Below are 19,104 nucleotides of genomic sequence, written 5' to 3' on the forward strand. Positions count from 1 at the left end.
ATCCCAATCCCTTCCCTCAGTTTCTTCAAACTGGTGACAATAGGATATGTTCCCATGAGGCTCTGGGGAGTGGAAGTTCTCAGATGGTGGAGACACTGTAATTCTTTTATCTGGGCAACAGGAAGAAAAGAGAAAGAAATGAAAGCAGTTCATTTCTTGGAGCTGCTGTTCTGATGTTCCTTGCAATCCCTTCGTTTTGATTTCAGATGTATGGTCTGCTCTGGGTTTTTTGGGTTTTTTCCCTACTGTGATGCCATTTATGGCAGAAAGGGGATTTCATCATCTCCCCATGGCCATTCTCACCAGCTGCTCTTGCCCCTTTCCCTGCCTTGCTCCACTTGGTCTAATAAACTTTTTTTTTGCTTGGTCCAGTTTCCTTCCTTGTACATCATCTCTTACATCGTCTCTGTACTTATCTCAGGTTCTATCATTTCCTATTTCCAAGCACCTCTGAGAATAGCAATAAACACCACGTACAGCAGTATCTTGGCATAACACATCAGCTGTAGGCAGCAGTTCTAAGTGACAGAAAACCAGCTTGGAAATCTAAGATTTCTTCACCACAGGACACCCACTTGGTAATAACTGGGCACCAGTTCATTAAGAAAATCAGTATTTACAGTTCCTCACCCTACAGGAAGATCTAGGCCAAAAAAAGGTGAAGATTTGTTAAGTAGGACCCCACTCTCACATGCCCTCTGCTGCTCCCAACTGGATTGAAATTCTCTCTTGTTTCAGAATGATTTATGGCTAAATGCTATCATTATAAAGCAGAATCAGACTTCTGTGTAAGATAACACTCATTAGGCAGACTTTCTGACTAGATTTTTTTCACTGTTTCATTGATTATTTTTACATTGTAATGTGCAAAAACCTATTCATGTCTTTATTAGCCTGACTTGTTTCCTACATTTATGAAAAAGATCTTTGATAACGGTTGTTATTGCTGGAATAAATGTCAGACTACAATCTACTGTAATACATCTTTCTGAATTGCCTTCTCTAATTTTGTTAGTTGAAAAAAAACCCACCTAATTTGAAGAGATAAAACCTTCTGGAAGTGGAACATTGCCACTAATTAGGATAACAAGAACATAGGTATGAGTTGCTGGGGATACTGGAACCTAAGCTTCTTTTTCCAACACAAGAAGAGGCATATTTTTCTGGAACAGCCTTTCTTCTCTTACTGAAATTCTGCTGCTTTGAGGGAAATTATTGACATTAATCTCCTTATCCATGATTCCCTTAGGAAAAATGCTGACCAGGATTCAGCAGCTCCAGATTCAGGTTCTGGGTTTGCTATAAATACCCTGTACGACCTTGAGCAAGCCGCTGTTGTTCTGTGACTTAGTTTTTCCATCTGTAAAATGGCAGTAATGATGAATCCCGTGTTTTATTGCCAGCTCTTACATTACACATATCTGCAGGAGAACTGCTCACTGAATCTCCTCATGCCTTGGCTCCTCATCTCTAAAAGGGGAATAATAATACTTCCCTTGTCTACTTATTTTGACTACATTTTGTTCACGTTTGGATGTACTTGAAGTACTGTGGGAGTCTGCCCCAGGATGCAAACAACACATTCCTCTTCTCTCTTACTGCAGGCATGGTACTGTTTGACCCTTGAATGTCTGCTGTGTTATCTGTGCTGGTTTGACCTCTCAGGGGAAGCTACTCTGTCAGTAACAGAACTGACTTGCACTAAAGCACGAGGGAAGCACTCACGGAGTGCACTGTGGTAGATAAATTGCAGGGTAACATCATCATTATGGTCAGTAGCAAATATTTAGGGGACAGAACATCTTGAATTCACACTATCTCTGCACATCAACACCTAATTACTGCAGTACCTCCAGCCCCAGAACTTCTGCTCAGCTAAAAACCACATCCATGAGTGCTAGCAGTCCCACCTGGATCTAAATTTATGTACACCTTACAAGGAAGCGACCACTAACAACTTTTTATATTTGATAGCTCAATTTAAAACCAGAATATCCTCACGTGACTACTGGAGAGAGAATTAGGGTAAGCAGAGATATAAATGTCTACAATGAGCAACCTTTTATCGTTGCTGCAGAGGTGACTTACACCATGGGGACACAGAAGATTTAATATAGTGCCCGGCTGAGGGAAGGAATTTTGCACAATATTAGATGACAGAGTTGTTCCATTGTTTAAGTACCACAGGCATTATTAGTCTCTCATGAGACTGGGATAAAAACTCATAGCCTGTGCCTCTCACATCTGCCTTTGAACAAGGTTGTCTGTGTAATTATGCATGTGAAGTATGTCTGCCTGTAAACACCAAATCCGTGCAGCTGAATTTTGATTTAAAAATTCCTCCCAGCCCTCCAAGCAGACACATCAGTCTTCACTGCCTAGCCAGCTTAAAGTCAGACCTGATTCCACCTGGATTGATTGCATTTCAGTAGCAGGGGAGGAGTACAGACACATTTGCAGGATCCATTCTACCACTTTTCAGTGTGCAGACCAGCCAAACGCAAGGCAACACTTGAGGCTGAGCAAAAAAGGACAGAGCCCCTTAGAGATGTGAATTTCTTTCTCTTTATTATTTAAATACCCATTATTTAGTGTCTCTGCATGACCAAATTATTATTCTTTTTCAGATGTTTTTCTGGAATTCACTAGATTCCACAATCTGCTGTTGAAATGCTGGTACAGCTAGATCAATATGAAAAGCCAGCTTGTTCAACAGCAGTTTTCCAGGCAGACTTACAGAATGTCAGCTGTTTGAACCCAGAGAAGATAACAGTTCTCCTCTGTTTATGTTTCCAATAATTTATGTTTCCAATAATTCAGATTATAGCTCATCAAAATGAAGACATTATGGGCAACTATGTCTCATTTTCTTGCAAGGAAGCTGGAATACCAAGAGCTGGTTGAGAAACCAAGGAACTGAATTTTAAAAGCAGCACAGGCAGTTCATGCTCCCATCTCCCTGCCTTGCAGCACCATCTACAGAGATGCTGTCAAAATCACACCCACTGCAAACCTCGGGAAGCTCCAGTTCCCTGGACAAACAAACCCTGGCTCAGTGTTTAACCTGCTCAGGAAACTGCGAGTTTGACAGCCCTAAAAACTGAAATCCTCCTGCAGCAAGGTGAAGGCAAGAATATGATCCATTTTCCCAGGACCCCCTCAGAAAATGCACCTCTAGCAATGGCAGAGGTAACCCAGACACTTTGCTGGGTTTTTTTCTTTAAAAACTTTCCTGCAGAAGAACTTCTCTGGCAGAGAAGTGTTCCATCTGCAAAAGGATGGTGGGATTTTCAGGGCAAAATGCACTTCACGGTCCATTAATCCTGAATTTGGCACAAGCTGATTGCTCAGGCTTCAAAAGAGTGCAATATTTCACCTCCTCCATGTATCTACTCAATTACACAAGATAAAACATCGTGGGGATTGACTTTCATCTGATCACTGGAGCATAAGGTCTGCTTGCCCTTCACGTGGCCTGGGTACCCAAACAGTGATACAAGGACTGGACCACAACAAAGGAGTTTTTAAGCACAAGCAAAGGAGTTTGCAGTTTAAAAGCTGGAGTTTGAAATATGTCTCTGATTAAGTTGCCATTTTAAAAAAAATATATATATGCTTATCTATTCACCTCAAAATAGAATGTTCTTCTGCATATGGAGTGGTTTTTTCCACCAGAAGCCAGATCCAAATGCCACAGTAGTAACTGGGAAGTTCCCCACCAGGCCCTGGCTGTGGGAGGAGGTGGGTGCAGGAATGTGCCAGTGCAGGCAGCATTGCTATCTCATGGCTCACTGGGAGCAGCAGGAAAGAACAGGCAATAAAAAAGCAGATAAAAGGGCAAAGGAAGGCACAGGCTCCAAACCTATGGCAGTGGGCTTAGGCACAGACATGCAGCAGCCCTGAATATTAACAGTACACACTTAGGAAGATGTATTTAGGAGTATGTGCTGTCTTGGGAGGGAAAAATATGACCTGGGTTTTCTACATTCAGATCAAGTGCTACATTCTAACGTGGCTGTTTGCCCTTGCCATGCCTGTAGGGAGGACATACCAGGACCCAATTCCTCTGATGGTTGAACATATTCTTCTGATTTCCAACCTACATTTACTCATTACCAGGCAGAATAGAACTGCCAGCTCTTATCTTCTATGAAAACCAACTACCTTACAAAGTCATCAGGTTAGTCCAACACTGTCCACCTTCAGTAAATAAATCCATGTTGCATTTTAGCCTGTTTCTCTCTGCCATCATGTCTGCTATTATTCTTTCTTGCTAAATTTATCCCAAAGTTTTGTATTTTACTTGGATTGGACCTCAATCATTTTTTCTCTTTTTAAAAGCTGGAAGAATTTTTCCTGTTCTCAAATTGTGTTGTGTTGCTCATGCAGTGACGCTGTTACCCAGCCAGATATAAAGTGCTCTTGGATGTCTGAGTCAGAAACTAGAATATTCCAGCTGAAAGGTGTCTATAATGATCATTTAGCCCAAATCATTGTTGCGTTATGATCTTGATGATTTGTTCCACTTGGATGAGGCAATTTCTGTCTCCATGTATTCATTTCCTCTGTGTACATTTCCACTACATATTATACACTCATTTCTGTCCTGCCTCTCTCCCTTTCACCACCTCTTCCCCTCCTCTCCTTCCCCTCCTCCTATGAATGCCTGAAGAACATTTTGCTATTTGTTTTAATTTCCTTTGCAAGATCTACCTTAGCTTTACTTCTGGCACATTTCCCTTTATGCCTACACTTCCTAAGATGTAGTTTTCTTTGATTAATCCTTTTTTCCATTCCTTCTACTCCCTTTGCTTATTCCTAATATCCACTTTGAAGTGGTTATTCACCAAGTCTGGACCCGTTCCTTGCAGAGTTTTATCCCTCTGTGTGCATGTCCCAAATACTTTTTATAGCCCCTGCTTAAATTCCAAGCCTGCCCAGCATCCAAAACTTTTTAAGCTGGCAAAAATCAGAAAGCAAAATTTGCTAATTGCTGCTGTGTACCAACTTCCAGCACACTGGGCTTCCTACTGGGTTCAATCTCCATCCAAATGAGATATTCCAAATGGTTTTTCCTAAAAGATCACGGCGAGACCACCGATGCCAGGAGAAATTTCTCTTGACCTCCAGCCACGGCAGCAGTGCCAAGAGAAGGAAGGAAGGTCATTAGCTGTTCTCATAGTATAAAAATTGTTACAGTAGATTAAAAATTAGCATGAAGAAATGAAGCACACACACATATTTTTAAAGGCCTTGTCAGGCAGCCAAAGTGAAAGCAGATTTCACCAGACCACGAAAAATGAAATGCGTGCATTAGGCCTTGTATGGCTGGAGCTTATTTCCTTGCTAAATTCCAAGTTTCAGGTCTCTCCCACTGAGACAGAAGGGCTGCTCAAGAAAACTCCCCAAATATCTTATAATAACGGAGGGAATTTTTTTTTTCTATTTTTCACGGTACAAGTTTGCCCAGGCAGTTAAATAAAAACGAGATAACATTTCCAGAAAATGTGGTTGTGATTATAGTCCCTGTTCCTGCCATATGTGTAAATACTGGTTGGTATGGGAGGGTGTTTTGAGGATTTAAGCGAGGGAGTCTCCTGATGATCCGCGGGCAGCAGCTTCCCTGGCTGTGCTGGGCAGTGGCCACTGCTGACTGCTGTTTCCATGGGGGATTTGTCGGATGTCCCTTGGAATAAAGGCATGGGATGCATTGGAGGGAGGCCAAACCCACCTCGTGTCATGTCTGCCCCACACTGGGACTGACAGAGCAGCTGGGAAAAGTAATTTTAGTCACCGTTTTGAAGTCTCTCTTGAAAACTCAAACCCCATATTGATGTTTTAAATGGCTTGCTCACTTTCAGGGAACGTCCTGGGTTTTGAATGGTTGAGGCAGAAAAAAAAAGCTCCATGTGGTTGTTTGGAAAACAGAAAATTGAGTGGAAGCAAAGGAAATGGCAAGGAAAGGGTGGAAGAGATTCAGAAGAAAAAAAACCAAATGGGATGTGGGCATAGACGTGAGGATGGACGCAGGGTTGGACTGGAGCTGAACTGGAGATGGACGTGGGGATGGAGATGGAATGGACATGGGGATGGACATGGGGATGGGGATGGACACGGACATGGACACGGACATGGACACGGACGCGCGTGCCGCTGCCCGGCCGCCGGAGGGCCGGAACTCTGTTGTCGCGGCCGCGGTCCCGGGCGGAGCGGAGCGGCGCGGGCGGGCCGGAAGGCGGCGGGCGCTGCACAACGCGGAAGTGCCGGTGCGGGCCGGGGCGATGGCGGCGCCCGGCGGCCGCGGGGGCCCGGGCTGGGGGGTCCCGGTCCCGGCCAGGGGCGGCCCGGCCCCGGCCCTCTGAGTGGTCCCGGTCACGGCCCTCTGAGGGGTCTCCGCCCCGACCCTCCGAGGGGCGGCCGCCGCGTCTGCCGCGGGCCCCGGGCTGGGCTCGGGCCGCGGGCCCGGCGGGGCGGGGGGCCATGGCCACCCGGCGTCTCACGGACGCGTTCTTGTTGTTGCGGAACAACGCGGTGCAGAGCCGGCAACTGCTGGCCGAGCAAGTGAGTAGTTTCGGCTCCTCCAGCCCTCTGAATTCACGTAGCATGGCTGCTGCGGTGAGTCTCCTCCCTTCATCCTTCTGTACTCGCCGCGCCCCGGGCTGCCAGGCGGCCGTGCCGTGCCCCGCCCTGCCCCGGCCCTCGCCCGCCCCGGTTACCCCTTCCTGTGAACCCTCTCCTCAAAACCCCTCCGTCCCCCGACCTTCCTCCCTCTGCCCCTCCCTCCCTCCCCACCCTGTTGATTCCTGTTTTCCCACTCGTTCACGTCGAACGAATAGAAGAGATCTGTGTGTGCTGATCGCATCTCTATTCGCTTCGTGCATAGTAAATGTGTTACTGTTCTAACAGCTTCATGTTAGCATTAACATGAGGTTTTTGATGCCTCCTTACCTGCAAAAACAGAAATTCACAAAGCAGAACTCTTCTATTCACCTCACTGTGGGCACTGTTAAATACACTGGTGTAGTTTATTCCCATTGCTTAAATTTCTCCATAACTTGCTCAGATGTTCATTGCCCTTTTTATTTATCCCTAAATACAAACAATACTCAAACACATCTGTGAGAGAGGAGTCAGTAGATTCTAGTGTAACTCCTCTTTACAGAAACTACCAAAAGTTATTGGTTCAGAGGCAGTTTCAGTAGCTTTTCCTAGGTTTTGAGCTAGTCAGGCTGTGATGGGCTGCTTGGCAGCTCAGCTCTGCTCAGGTTTTCACACTTTCTGTTTAAACTTATCATTCATTTGTCATAGCCACCAGTAAATATCTGCTGGCAATCTCATCATTCTAAATAGCTTTACATTAATGCATTTTTGTTAGGAAAAGCAGTGCTTCCTGTTGCTGTCAGTGGTCTTTGTTCATTGCTAGCTTTATTACACCTGTGTCTAATAAGCTGTGTATTAAATTGCATTTGCAGAACAGGAAATGTCAATAGTAATTTGTATTATACATGTGTACTTTGGCTCTGCATTTAGTCCTTGTTAATTTCTTTTTTTGCCATATCAATGTCACTTCTGTAGATCCTTGGTTTTTTTAAAGTATTACCTAGAGAAAGTAGTGATATTTTTAACTCACTATTCCTGAGCAGTGAAACTGCACTTTACTCAGCAGCCAGTGCAATAACACTTAGCACCTGCATCAAATATTTATTTGCAGTGTTTGTTAACATTAATTGAAGGTTTTTGCTGGGCTGCTCACTCGAATGCAATGGAGGCTCTCAGTGACCGTAAAGTGTCCATCTGTGCAATGGGTGAAGTGAGTTAGGGGCTCCGTTTTGGCCCTGGTGAGCATTTCAGAGTTCCACAGTTGTTACAAGTGAACTGTTTTAGCAAGAAGTGTGAAGTTGCTGGTGTGAGCTGTTTGTCTTTCATGGTTTTAGGTGCCTGTCGCTGTCAGAGTTGCAGGTTTCCTTTGGGTGGTACCCCCACAGCAGAGCTGCTGTGTGCCAGCAGGGCAGGGTTGCAAATTCTAGCCCACAGTATTCAGCTTCCCTTAGTTCATCTCCACCTTTCTCCTCAAGAAATCCTTTGCTGTGATAACTCTCCGTCAAGAATTGCATTCTTAAACTCAGATAATCAAAGCAGCATCTTTAACAGTAGAGTCCTGTTCCAAAAGCCTGGGGATTCTCATAAGAAATCATCAGTTGATGCTGCTTTATTAAACCACAAGTATTTCATCCAATTTTAGGTCTGACTTTGTTAATCTTGGAGTGAAAGATCCTTTTGCTCACACATCCCCTCCACAGTGCAAGGATTGATGAACAGAGAAGGTGCAGATACGTTGCCTTGTGTATTTTTTTTCGGATCCCTGCAGGGTTTATATTCCCTAAAAGTAGAGCACAGCTCAAGTGTGTACAGAAGTGACTGAACATTTGCTTTTGCTTTGTGTCCTTTGCAGTCTGTTTTATCCTGTGAGAACTGGGGTGTTTGTCAATAAATGTCCTACAAAAGCTTCTCTGTGCCCCCTCCAATCATAATCAAACCCAGTGGATGCTGAGTGCTGCAGTCAGACTGCCCTTGCTGTCATACTTCACTGTATTCTATTGTAGGTTTTCCACCTGACGTTTCAGTATTTAGAAACTTCACTGAGCAATTACTTTGTAGAACAAACCAAGCTCTGCACTTGATCTCTTACGTTCTTGCTGTTTACCAAGGAACTGAAATATTTCTTTTAAAATTTGGTGGATTAAGCAAAATGCTGATTTAAAATGCGATATCAGAATGTATTTATTGATTAACCATGTCTTAAAAGCCAGTTTGTTTGTTCTTGGTAAACCATCATGCTTTAAAAATAAATCAGTATTTTCTCAACTGACCATGCCCTATATCTGTCCTATGTCTCTTTTTTCCCTTTTGTCTTTCGCTGTCTCTAACTGGATGGGGCTGATGGGATCCACAAATCACTTCAGGAGCTGGATGAGGTATTGTTTTTCACATTTTATTCTGCCATGGTACATCAAGCCTACATCACTGAGCTAAAATATTCTTTCTTTATTCTGCTAGTTTATAGAATTTCATTATATAGGATGAAGTGTCTGTGCACAGTAGAAGGACAGGCTGCATAGAGAAATCAAGAATTTTGTGGTATGTTAGATTGTGAACAGATAAATGTATGAACCAGTCTGAGTTACTGTGCACACATGGGGTAGAGTGACTTTGCACAGTGAAGCCATTAGCTATTCTTCATGCTGTGCATGAATTATGCAAACTTTATTGATTAGGAAATAAGGTCAGGGATAAAGAAATTGCTTTCAAGAAAGAGTTGCTAGGGAAGGAAGGGGGATTGTTTTTTAAAAAGAGATGGGGTAGGGAACCACAAAACTTTCCAGGCCTGATAAAGGAAAATTAGAAATTTGGGAGAAACTAGGAAGGGGGTGTTTGTATGAAACCTTTCCCAAGTAATTAGTTAATGTTTGCAAATGGTATCATTGATCATCATCTCCAGTATTGCCTTGGCTATTTGTGTTTAGCACATTTTAATTTCCATTAACTAAGTAATTTAACCACTTGAGTTGCATGTCAGTTTGCAGGAGTGTTTGTTCTTCAAAATAGCATTGTTTGAGAACAAGCACTTAAAATAAAACTTTTTTTCTGAGATTTTCCCAAAGTCAGTTTTCAAATTTGCCAGGCCCAAGGTGAACTGTGCTGCAACATTGGCTGTGAATTGTTGTACCAGCATGAGAGTTACTTGAATTCTCACTGCAATATCATCTTTCCTCCTGGAAAATCTGCTAAGTATTTATTCTAAGAGCAACTCTGAGCTTTCAGATCCTGTAGGAAGTGGGAGGGTGTAGGTCATTAGCACAGAGGGACAAACCAGAAGATGTGATGTTTGATCATGAGCAAACACATCTCTGAGGTTAATTTCTATCAGAAGGCAAACGTGCAGGTTTTCTGATGCTCAAGGATTTGGATCTAATTAGACTAAAGCTAATTTGCTGTCTTTTTTTCCCTCTGCAGCTGGCTGACGATCGCATGGCCCTGGTGTCAGGGATAAGCTTAGATCCCGAGGCAGCCATCGGAGTGACGAAGCGGTTGCCTCCCAAATGGGTCGATGGTGCAGACGAAGTAAGTGCTGTGCTCTGGCACATCCAGCACACGGTTGGACTTCCCATGGAGGGATTTATTAGTGTCCTCACTCACATTCTGTCAGCTGTGTGACAGAAATAGTATCACAAGAAAGATTTAAATAAGAGCTTTCGTTGGAATTTTTGTTTGAACCGGGTGAGGAGGAGTCCAGCTGAATAAACCCTAAAGTGGTGGAGATGAGCATTCAGTGTTCAAAACCAGGAAATATTAGTGTTTCTAGCAGGAGAATTTTCCTGCCTGTGCAGTCTGGATGCCATGCAAGTTCTGGAAATATTTGGACAAATGCAAAGGAATGATTCTGGAAGCATCCAATTAAAAACTTTTTCTAGTATTTGGAGTGTGAAGCTATTCTTGACTTTCAGAAAATGCTTTTTAAATGTACTCTCAGAACACATGTTGGCTTATCAGTTTGTGTGGACAGAACCCATTGTGCAGAAAGATGCTTAGGCTCCTTTTTACTGCTATAATAATCATCCTTACAGATCTTTAATTACTTGGTTGAAAGCATGGTATTTAACTTCTGCTGTTGAGTTGAGGCCATCCAATGTTTGATGGAGTTGAAGGTGTGACCTGAATTTTCATTTATATTTTTGGAAGTTGGCTAAATCTTCTTGCTTTGGTACTGTATAATTATAAAAATATTATTCCATCTTAATGAAGCATATTTGAAAACAGCAGTCTTGGCTAAGATTAAGAAGTAGGTTTAGTAGCAAACTCAAAGTCTATTGAGAGTATTCAGTTTCTTAGCTTTTTATGTGGCTTTTAATGGTATTTGGTTTGCCTTTTATGTTACAGATTTCTCTCAGTGATTTTAGTCTAACATTTGTCAGAACCTTTTCCCCTGAAGCATGAATTACTTCCCTTTCTTCCTGTTGGGCTTTTTTTTTAGATTCAGTATGATATTGCCAGGGTTAAACAGAAGATGAAAGAATTAGCCAGTCTTCATGATAAACATCTAAACAGACCCACACTGGATGACAGCAGTGAAGAGGAACGGGTAATAGAAATAACAACCCAAGAGATCACACAGGTACAGAGTGCTTTGCATCCTAAACCTCCAGTTTGGCACATCTTTAATGCATTAGGATCAGGCAGTGGTTTGCTCTGAGCAAAGGATTTATTTTATGATCAGTATTGGAGTGAGCCAGAAGTCCTGGGCTCTGCTCTGAACTTCCCAACGAGTCACTTAAACCTCCCTGTTCTTTCCCTTACGTGTTTGCTTTTCTACTTGGAATAGGAATGGGAGATAAATCAGATTTACAGATATCTCAGAGAAATGCAGATATCTATTCTAAGGCTTGCAGTCTAGCTAATTGTAATGAAGCAAAGTCTTTGGTCAGAGACAGTTGTGTTACTCTGCTGCCTTGTTATCTTGAAGTTATTTGTTCATTTATGTTCTATTTCCATATTTTTTAAACATTGCACAGAGCAAATTAAAAAATCCCTTTAAAAAATGGAGAAACCAAAATATTAATCTTCAATGTGGCACTTTTGCAATGTGATGTTTAAGGTGTGTGCTGCTGTATGTTTGTCCACTAATGGAATTGTTTTCTCAGTTATTCCACAGATGTCAGAGAGCAGTCCAGGTGTTGCAGAGCAGGTCACGTACTTGTACAGAACAAGAAGCACGTGTTCTCAGGAATGTAGTGTCTTCCTTAGCACAGTCCCTTCAGGACCTCTCCACCAACTTTAGGCATGCACAGTCTGACTATCTCAAACGTAAGCATAAGAGATGTAACAGTAATGCATGGGCCCCTTCTCTGGAAACCACTCACTGAGGTGTGCTTATTTTCTTGGTTGGGAAAACTGAAGCACAGAAGGGTTAAGTGATACACACAGGACTAATGAGAGGTTAGAATTTGAGAGTTTCTGGTTCACAGCCCATGGTCAAACTGCTTTGATCTATTTCTTTTTCATGTTGCTAAAGAAGAAATGTCATAGTTAAGTGTATCAACAAAACAGAATATTTCATCCATCCACATTTTTAATGCATTTTGCTTCTCCAGTTGTGGTTTGCAAAGCTGCTTCTGTTACAGTGGTGAAGCAGCCACTGGTTTTCAGCCATGACACCTGCTGCAGATGGCAGGCTGTGATAGATAAAGCTTATAAGCTAGTCTGTGATAAATTAGAATTCTGCATCCATAAACAAATTGGAAGTGGAACAACCTCTGTTTAAGACTCTAAAATTTTGTTTGATTCTATTTTAAGATGTGTCAGATTATTTTAATCTTGAAAGAAACCCACAAAAACTTGATTTTCAAATTTAGCATTGACATTTCTTCCTCCTGTGGTATAAATGGCACAGGTGGAACTGAAGATCACAGTTCAGACAAGGGGTGTTCCTAAGATAATTTGTTACAAAATAGCCTGGAGTGATCACTCTCTAAGACTCTTAACTAATTTTTTTAACTTTGTGGAGCATAACAACTTAAAAATCACTAATTTAATCAGTATTGCAAGTCTGGTTGAATTTGTTATGCTTTTGTTAAATAGTAAGCCTGACAGTTGAAATTTGAATATTGTGATTTACATAATTTACTAGACAGATTTTCTTATTTGTGCTTTTCTGTCTGGTGCTTCAGATCTCGGCTCTGATTATAGTGTTCATAAATATCATGCTCAAACATAGTTTGTCTTTTACAGGTATGAAGAATAGAGAAGAAAGGTCCAAACACTTCTTTGACACCTCAGTCCCACTGATGGATGATGGGGAGGATGATACACTTTATGATAGAGTAAGTTAAGATGTTATTACACAAATTTGATATGAATTGCATTTTCTCAGGTTATAAATATCTGTCAGAATTATGAAATCTTGTAATCCTTTTAATTCTTTCTAATGTTTTCATACTGTTAATATTAGTTCAACGTGTAAATCTTGTATTTCAACAGGGTTTTACAGATGACCAGCTGGCATTGGTGGAGCAAAACACACTGATGGTGGAAGAGAGGGAACGAGAAATCCGTCAGATTGTGCAGTCAATCTCCGATCTCAATGAAATATTTAGGGACCTGGGAGCAATGATAGTAGAACAGGTACATTGACAGCACAGTGTTAGTAAGAAGTGGGACATTCCATATAGTGTTAAGGCTTCCAGACTCACTTTTCCTAACTTACTTCTTCATGCTTGGGTTTCCTCTGCTTGAAATATGCCACAAGTTGAGTTAATGAAAATAAATGAATAATAATTCAACTGGTAATGTGTGTTAGACTTTAAAAAAAAAAAAAAAAGGCCATAGGAAGCCAAAGTTGTCTTGCTTATTTCTCCCAGAGATTCAGTTTACATTAAATATGTCAGCCAAAAGCACATGGTCTGGAATTAAGATGATTTTTAGGGATGTGATGTGAGATGGTGACAGAGCTGCCATTAGGAACTGAGCAAGGAAGTTGCTTAATGAAGTCCCAACCAGTTCTTGTGTAAAAGTTCATTGTTTACATAGTTCATGAGCTGTTTGCTGTGGGTGTTGTTAATGACTCTGCTGCTTATGATAATAGTTGCTTTATGAAGTTCATTTAGGTTCAATTTGGTGCTTGTTTTCTCCATTTTACTTAGGGAACAGTTCTAGATAGAATTGACTATAATATTGAACAGTCATGTATGAAGACTGAAGACGGTCTAAAACAACTGCATAAGGTAAGCTGATGGAATACTTAAGCCATTTTGCATATCTAATAATCTTTTATAATTAAATAGCTATTAAGTTATTCAGTCAGTTTTCATTTGTACATTGTCCCTTTTAGAAATTACTTCTGTAGAGTATGAAATGTCCAGCTGTACTGTAGGAGGAGCTTTCCATATAATTTCTGTTAATGTCATGCTTGATGCCTCAACTTAATTTCTTAAATGACTTTCTGGGCATCCAACCAATGTGCTTTGATATTTATATTGCTGACCTGGTGGCACCTGTCTGCAATTCCGTCTCTGTTTGGAGAGCCAGGCACTTGGGAATAGGGATAGTTATTGGGTACCTCAGTGCAGATTTTAGTTGGAAAACATTATCTCAATCATGTGAGCAGAAAGAATAATTATTAATGTTTTCTCTTACCATCTGACACTTAGATGTCAGGTCCAACCTCTTACTTTAATGTGAAGCTTTTGCTATGAACACCTGAAAAGTTTTAAAAGCATTGATCTCAGCAGATCAGAGTTTTGTGGTCATTTTGTTTTGGTTTTATTTTGAAGTTTCATTAATTAAAAACAAAATACAAGCTTTGTTTTGTTTAGCTTCTGTTAGTAGACTTCCATTTGGCTTTTGGAGAGTTTTCTCTCTGTTGTGTCCTATTAATTCCCCTGGGAAAAGGAGGAGAAGGATCAGAAAATATGGTTAGAAGAAAGAAGGAATGAAGCAGAAAACTTGAGAACCAACTCAAAAGTAAAGCTTTCAGTTCTAATTAAATGAAAATGCACAGCTGACCAGGTACAACAAATATGCCTATTAAAAAAGGAAGTTTTGTTGTGAATTTTAATGTCCTTCAAATACGATCCAGGAATCTTATCTCAGCAAGCTGAGTCTTCTCTTTAACATGGGTGGGTGTGATTTCAGTGCACATTTACCTTCCCTGGAGCTTACGGTGCAGAGCAGCGTTACTGTGTGGGAATTGCCTGCAGTATACATTGTATGAGATGTCAGGTTATCAAAGAACAGTTTGAAACACATGGACTTCACTTACACTAAACAAGAGTCTGTACTGCAGCCTTGCAGAAATCTAATTATTAACTCTTTCTTCTCTGTTTTATAGGCAGAGCAATATCAAAAGAAGAATCGGAAGATGCTCGTTATTTTAATTTTGTTTGTTATAGTAATTGTCCTTATTGTTGTTCTTATTGGTGTAAAGTCACACTAGGTTTTGCTTCATTTTCTCATTTTTGGAGTTTCTGTGAACTTTTTTCCCAATGTGAATGGATGGACCTGCACTCCAGAAAGCTGCCTTTGAACGTACGAGCCCTTGTGGTACAACATCTGTGCAATGTTTCTGTAGAATTCTTCAAAGTACAAGTTTGGTGACCTGTGAGGTGTTTGTAAGGATTATATGGAAAATGTCAGGAAATTTGATGCTCCCACACAAAAACATTTGGCGCCCTATGCAGAGGTATTTGGAAACACAGTACTTAAGAATAATTAAAAATTGAAGTTTACCAGTGACTATAGTAATTAGTGTGTTACTGTGAACAAAAATGTGTTGTCTTCTATATTCTTATGTCATCATTGTTACAGGCTTCAAATTTAAACAATGTTACCGAGTCAATGGGACTGGATATCAAAAATTGATCTAGATGTAAAATTTGTTGAGACACAAAACTGTTTGATTGAATGCCCTTTCTTCCAGACTCAAAAACTCCAAAGAACTGGATAGACAGCTAAAAAGGAAAGCTTTTAGCAACCAGAACGTAATCCAACCCCTGTGATCTTAATTTAGATACTGCAGCATTACTAAGAATCAGTGGTACTTGATCTTGTAAATAACAAGATGTAATCACTGCCATAATTTAACATGTTGAGTTAATTAAAAAATTTTCTGAGCTTGAGTAATCATGGGAATGATTTTCCTTCATTGGGATGATCATATATTTTTTTTCATGCATAATTTTTTTAGTTTAAAGTACAGACATTACATTAAAGCAGTGGTGATGTTAAGCTGAAAAAATGGAATAGAAACCCAAAAAGAGAATCTCTCTGGCCTGCTGTAGTGGATCTTGGATGTTTCAAACTGTAGCTGCTGTATAAGTTGTTTGTTTTACAGTGCATTTGTCCATATGGGTTATGTATTTTGTATAAGAAGTGGCTTCACTACAGTAGATATTACATCCATTTTCCCTGACAGAAGATTCTCTTTCAAATGTCTGCCTGGAAGAGGATGTGTTCATGGTCTTTTACTGACCATGAGAGATGTCATGCAAGTGACATGTTACAAGGCCTTCAGAGGAGAATTTGGGGTTTTCACTATTTTTTCAGTGGAAAACTTTGCTGCAGGCCGTACAACAGAAATTAGAGCAGCATGTAAGTAATAGAACACTCTTAATTTAATTCAGGCCTTGTCTTAATATTTTTAATACTGCTTTTTTATATGTTTGGGGTTTTTTTTTCCCAAAGGGACTGTACCTTCCTTCATTTTTTGACTTACACAAGTGCTCCCCATAGACCTGCAGAGATGCTCTGCTCCAAGCCCCAGAAGTGCAGTTTCAAAACACTATGATATTGAAGTTGCATCTGTTACTTACCCTGAGTTTCTTTACTCTTTGCTAAAGAGGACCTGAGACGTGGCTTTAAACTGACCATTTTCAGGAATGGACCTGAAAGCAAAGACTGCAAAAACGTGAAAGCCTTGGGTTTTTGTGGGGCTTATGAAAAGCTTTGTATCAGTCCTGTTACCTCTAGAGAAAGGGGATGTTGAACTACCAAAACTGCCAGTTAAAACTCTACGTTGAATTAATGGTGTAAATTGGTGAAAGGAAGAATGAGGCTTGTGTTGGGTGTGCAGCTCCCCTGTTCTGGTGATAGATTTTTCAATGATCGTGAGTAAAACTACTGTCTCCCTCGTGCTGTCTGCATCACTTGTTGTGAAGCAGCAAATTGCTATAATTTAATATACTGTATTTGCAACTTTCTCTCTAACAGGAGATTGTGTTATTTATTTCTGTCTTGACTGGTGCTTTTGACATTTTATCATGGCAGATGGATTCAAAGAAGTAATAAAACACTTCCAACCTAATTGGGCAATTATTCTTTTTTTATTTAAATTACTAAAGCATACTTTTGTGATGTTAACATATTTCTGTTCTTCATAATAAATGAAAGTGGCAGCGATGTGAAGTATCTTTTTTTAAAAAAAATAACTTCTGTAGCACAACGTCATCTGCATTGTCAAGTTATTTCCCATGAGTTATGCCCACTGTCTACCTACTTTCTACCCAAATTCTGTACAAGGAAATGCATTTTTAGTGAGGTGAAACTCAGATGTCAAGTGTCCTGCATAACTTGAGCTGGAATTTATTGAAGCTTGATTATATTGAGGAAGAAAACTCAGGACAGGCTTCTAAATCATTGCAGGTGTGTGGCTTATTCTGAATCAGTCTGAATAAGCATCAGCAGTTAAATCAGATCTGATGCTGTGCTTTGTGGGAGTATCCCCACAAAAGGGGTGCTGCCTGTGCCTTTGGGCAATGAAAGCCCCAAAAAGCCACAGCAGCTGCTGCCTCCTCAGGTATTCCAGGAGCTGCCTGAGCCTCCTGCCTGCGCTTCTGCCCAGCCCTGCTGCAAACAAAGCTGGGACCCTCTCTCAGGCTGCGGCTTCTTCATGGTTGCTGGATTCTTCTCAGCCTATATGGAAATATACTCAAATTCCTTACAAAGGAACAGAACAGCATTGCTTAGAGCATCTCTGTCTCCTCACCTGGTAGGAATGGCCTGTAAAGCTGTTGGCTTGTACACAATTTCGCCACTAAAATGCATGTGAGCGTGCAAAAAATGAGCTGCAACTTGTTAACAGAAAATAATTATATGCCAAAAGGACAGTCTTAAAAGCACTGTAATGGCAAATTTATTTCTACTGCAAGTTTTCTCTAGAAACTGAAAAGTAATGTGGAAGAATTGGTTTCCTGCTTGGTGATTTTTGGAATGTGCTAAAAATTGGAGTATCTATACTTGATGTAGTGTTTACTGCCTAGATTGCGTTGATTTAAGGTCTGCTTTTATGAACCACAACACAAAGGAGTCTTAACTCTTTTGCTTAAGTGTTTGGAAACTGCTTTGGGTACAGCCTTGCAAATTTTAAGTTCTTGGATAGGTGACAGTGAAACTGATTTTGTTGGAAAAAATATATGTTTACTATTAAAATCCAAACCAAACAGCCTTCTTAAACAAAATTCATTAAAACAGGGAATTCATTATAATTTTGCATATTGATTACAATGGATTGTGTAAGATTATATTTTACTGGCTTAATTCTGTGAATATTTGTAGAGGATCAATAATTGGAAGACAGGTCCTTGCTGCAGCTCCTGCTGAAGCTCAGACAAATAGAAACGTTTGCAGCTGTTGCTGGTGGGATGTTCACAGGGAGTTTCTGTAGATAAAATTGATTTCCTCACTCCGTTCCCTTCAGGAGGACCCTCCTCTGCTGCCCTTAACTGCAGCAACAGGATCGCAATAGGTGAGTGTTTCCTACTATTTTATTTGCTTTTCAGATGCTGTGGATTCAGGGAATGTGCTGGTTTTGGACTCTCAGAGCAGCAGGAACAGCAGATTTTGAACTCAGTGATTGGGAGCTTACTGCCTGGAGGAATCTTTGGAATGTCTCAATCCTGAAGCAATTGCAGAGTCTCACTCCCACGCTGATCTTATGTATTGGGATGACAGTGGACTCCATAGCAGTGTATTTTTTGTGGCTCAGTAAAGAGACTCGTTAAAGTTGGAGCCTGTGTATTGAGTTACTGTCCCGTCTGTGAGGCTGCACGACTGACCTCTGCAACAGATGTTCCTACAACTTTCATTTTCAATAAAGTTTCTGTGATGTCCCTTCAAAGACCTTACTCTAAGGAAGTTTTTTTTCTGGAATTCAGCCTGGTTTTTCGTTTGTTTTTTGGTTTTTTTTTTTTTCCTTTTAGATGTATTTCCATTATATGCATCAGCATTCACTTTTCCCGCATAGGTGGAAGATTGCACAGACCTGCCAGCCTCTCCTGGCTGCAGATCAATGAGCATCAGGTTCCCCAGGGAATGGTCACAGCACCAAACCTGTCTGAGTTCCAGGAGCGTTTGGACAACGCTCTCAGGGACAGGGTGGGATTGTTGGGGTGTCTGTGCAGGGCAGGAGTTGGACTCGATCTCTGTGGGGTCCTCCCTACTCAGCAGATTCTGATAACTGTCCGCTGACCAAACATTAATTGCGCTTGGCAACTACAAAAATATTAGAATAAACACCTTCTTATATTCCAACCCACCATGTAAGTGTACGGTGAA

General features: G+C 41.0%; 1 protein-coding gene across 4 annotated transcripts; it reads left to right on the forward strand.

The window, feature by feature from the left end:
- Positions 1-6,231: 6,231 nt before the first annotated feature.
- On the forward strand, positions 6,232-16,855 carry LOC121672717 (syntaxin-16). Of its 4 annotated transcripts, none has more exons than XM_042045497.1 (9): positions 6,262-6,561; positions 8,964-8,975; positions 10,015-10,122; positions 11,033-11,173; positions 11,700-11,862; positions 12,787-12,878; positions 13,036-13,179; positions 13,698-13,778; positions 14,885-16,855. In XM_042045497.1, exons 1-9 carry the CDS (start codon positions 6,481-6,483, stop codon positions 14,987-14,989), a joined length of 927 nt encoding a protein of 308 aa, XP_041901431.1. In that variant the 5' UTR covers positions 6,262-6,480; the 3' UTR covers positions 14,990-16,855. The 4 variants fall into 4 exon arrangements, with proteins under 4 accessions (XP_041901432.1, XP_041901431.1, XP_041901429.1 ...); XM_042045495.1 differs by having other exon boundaries at positions 6,315-6,615; XM_042045496.1 differs by having other exon boundaries at positions 6,315-6,561; positions 8,931-8,975.
- Positions 16,856-19,104: the final 2,249 nt, after the last annotated feature.

Source organism: Corvus kubaryi, unplaced genomic scaffold, assembly GCF_017639235.1.
Source record: "Corvus kubaryi isolate FWS band 111438036 unplaced genomic scaffold, C.kubaryi_AGA036_p1.0 64878, whole genome shotgun sequence".
Taxonomy (NCBI): Eukaryota; Metazoa; Chordata; class Aves; order Passeriformes; family Corvidae; genus Corvus; species Corvus kubaryi.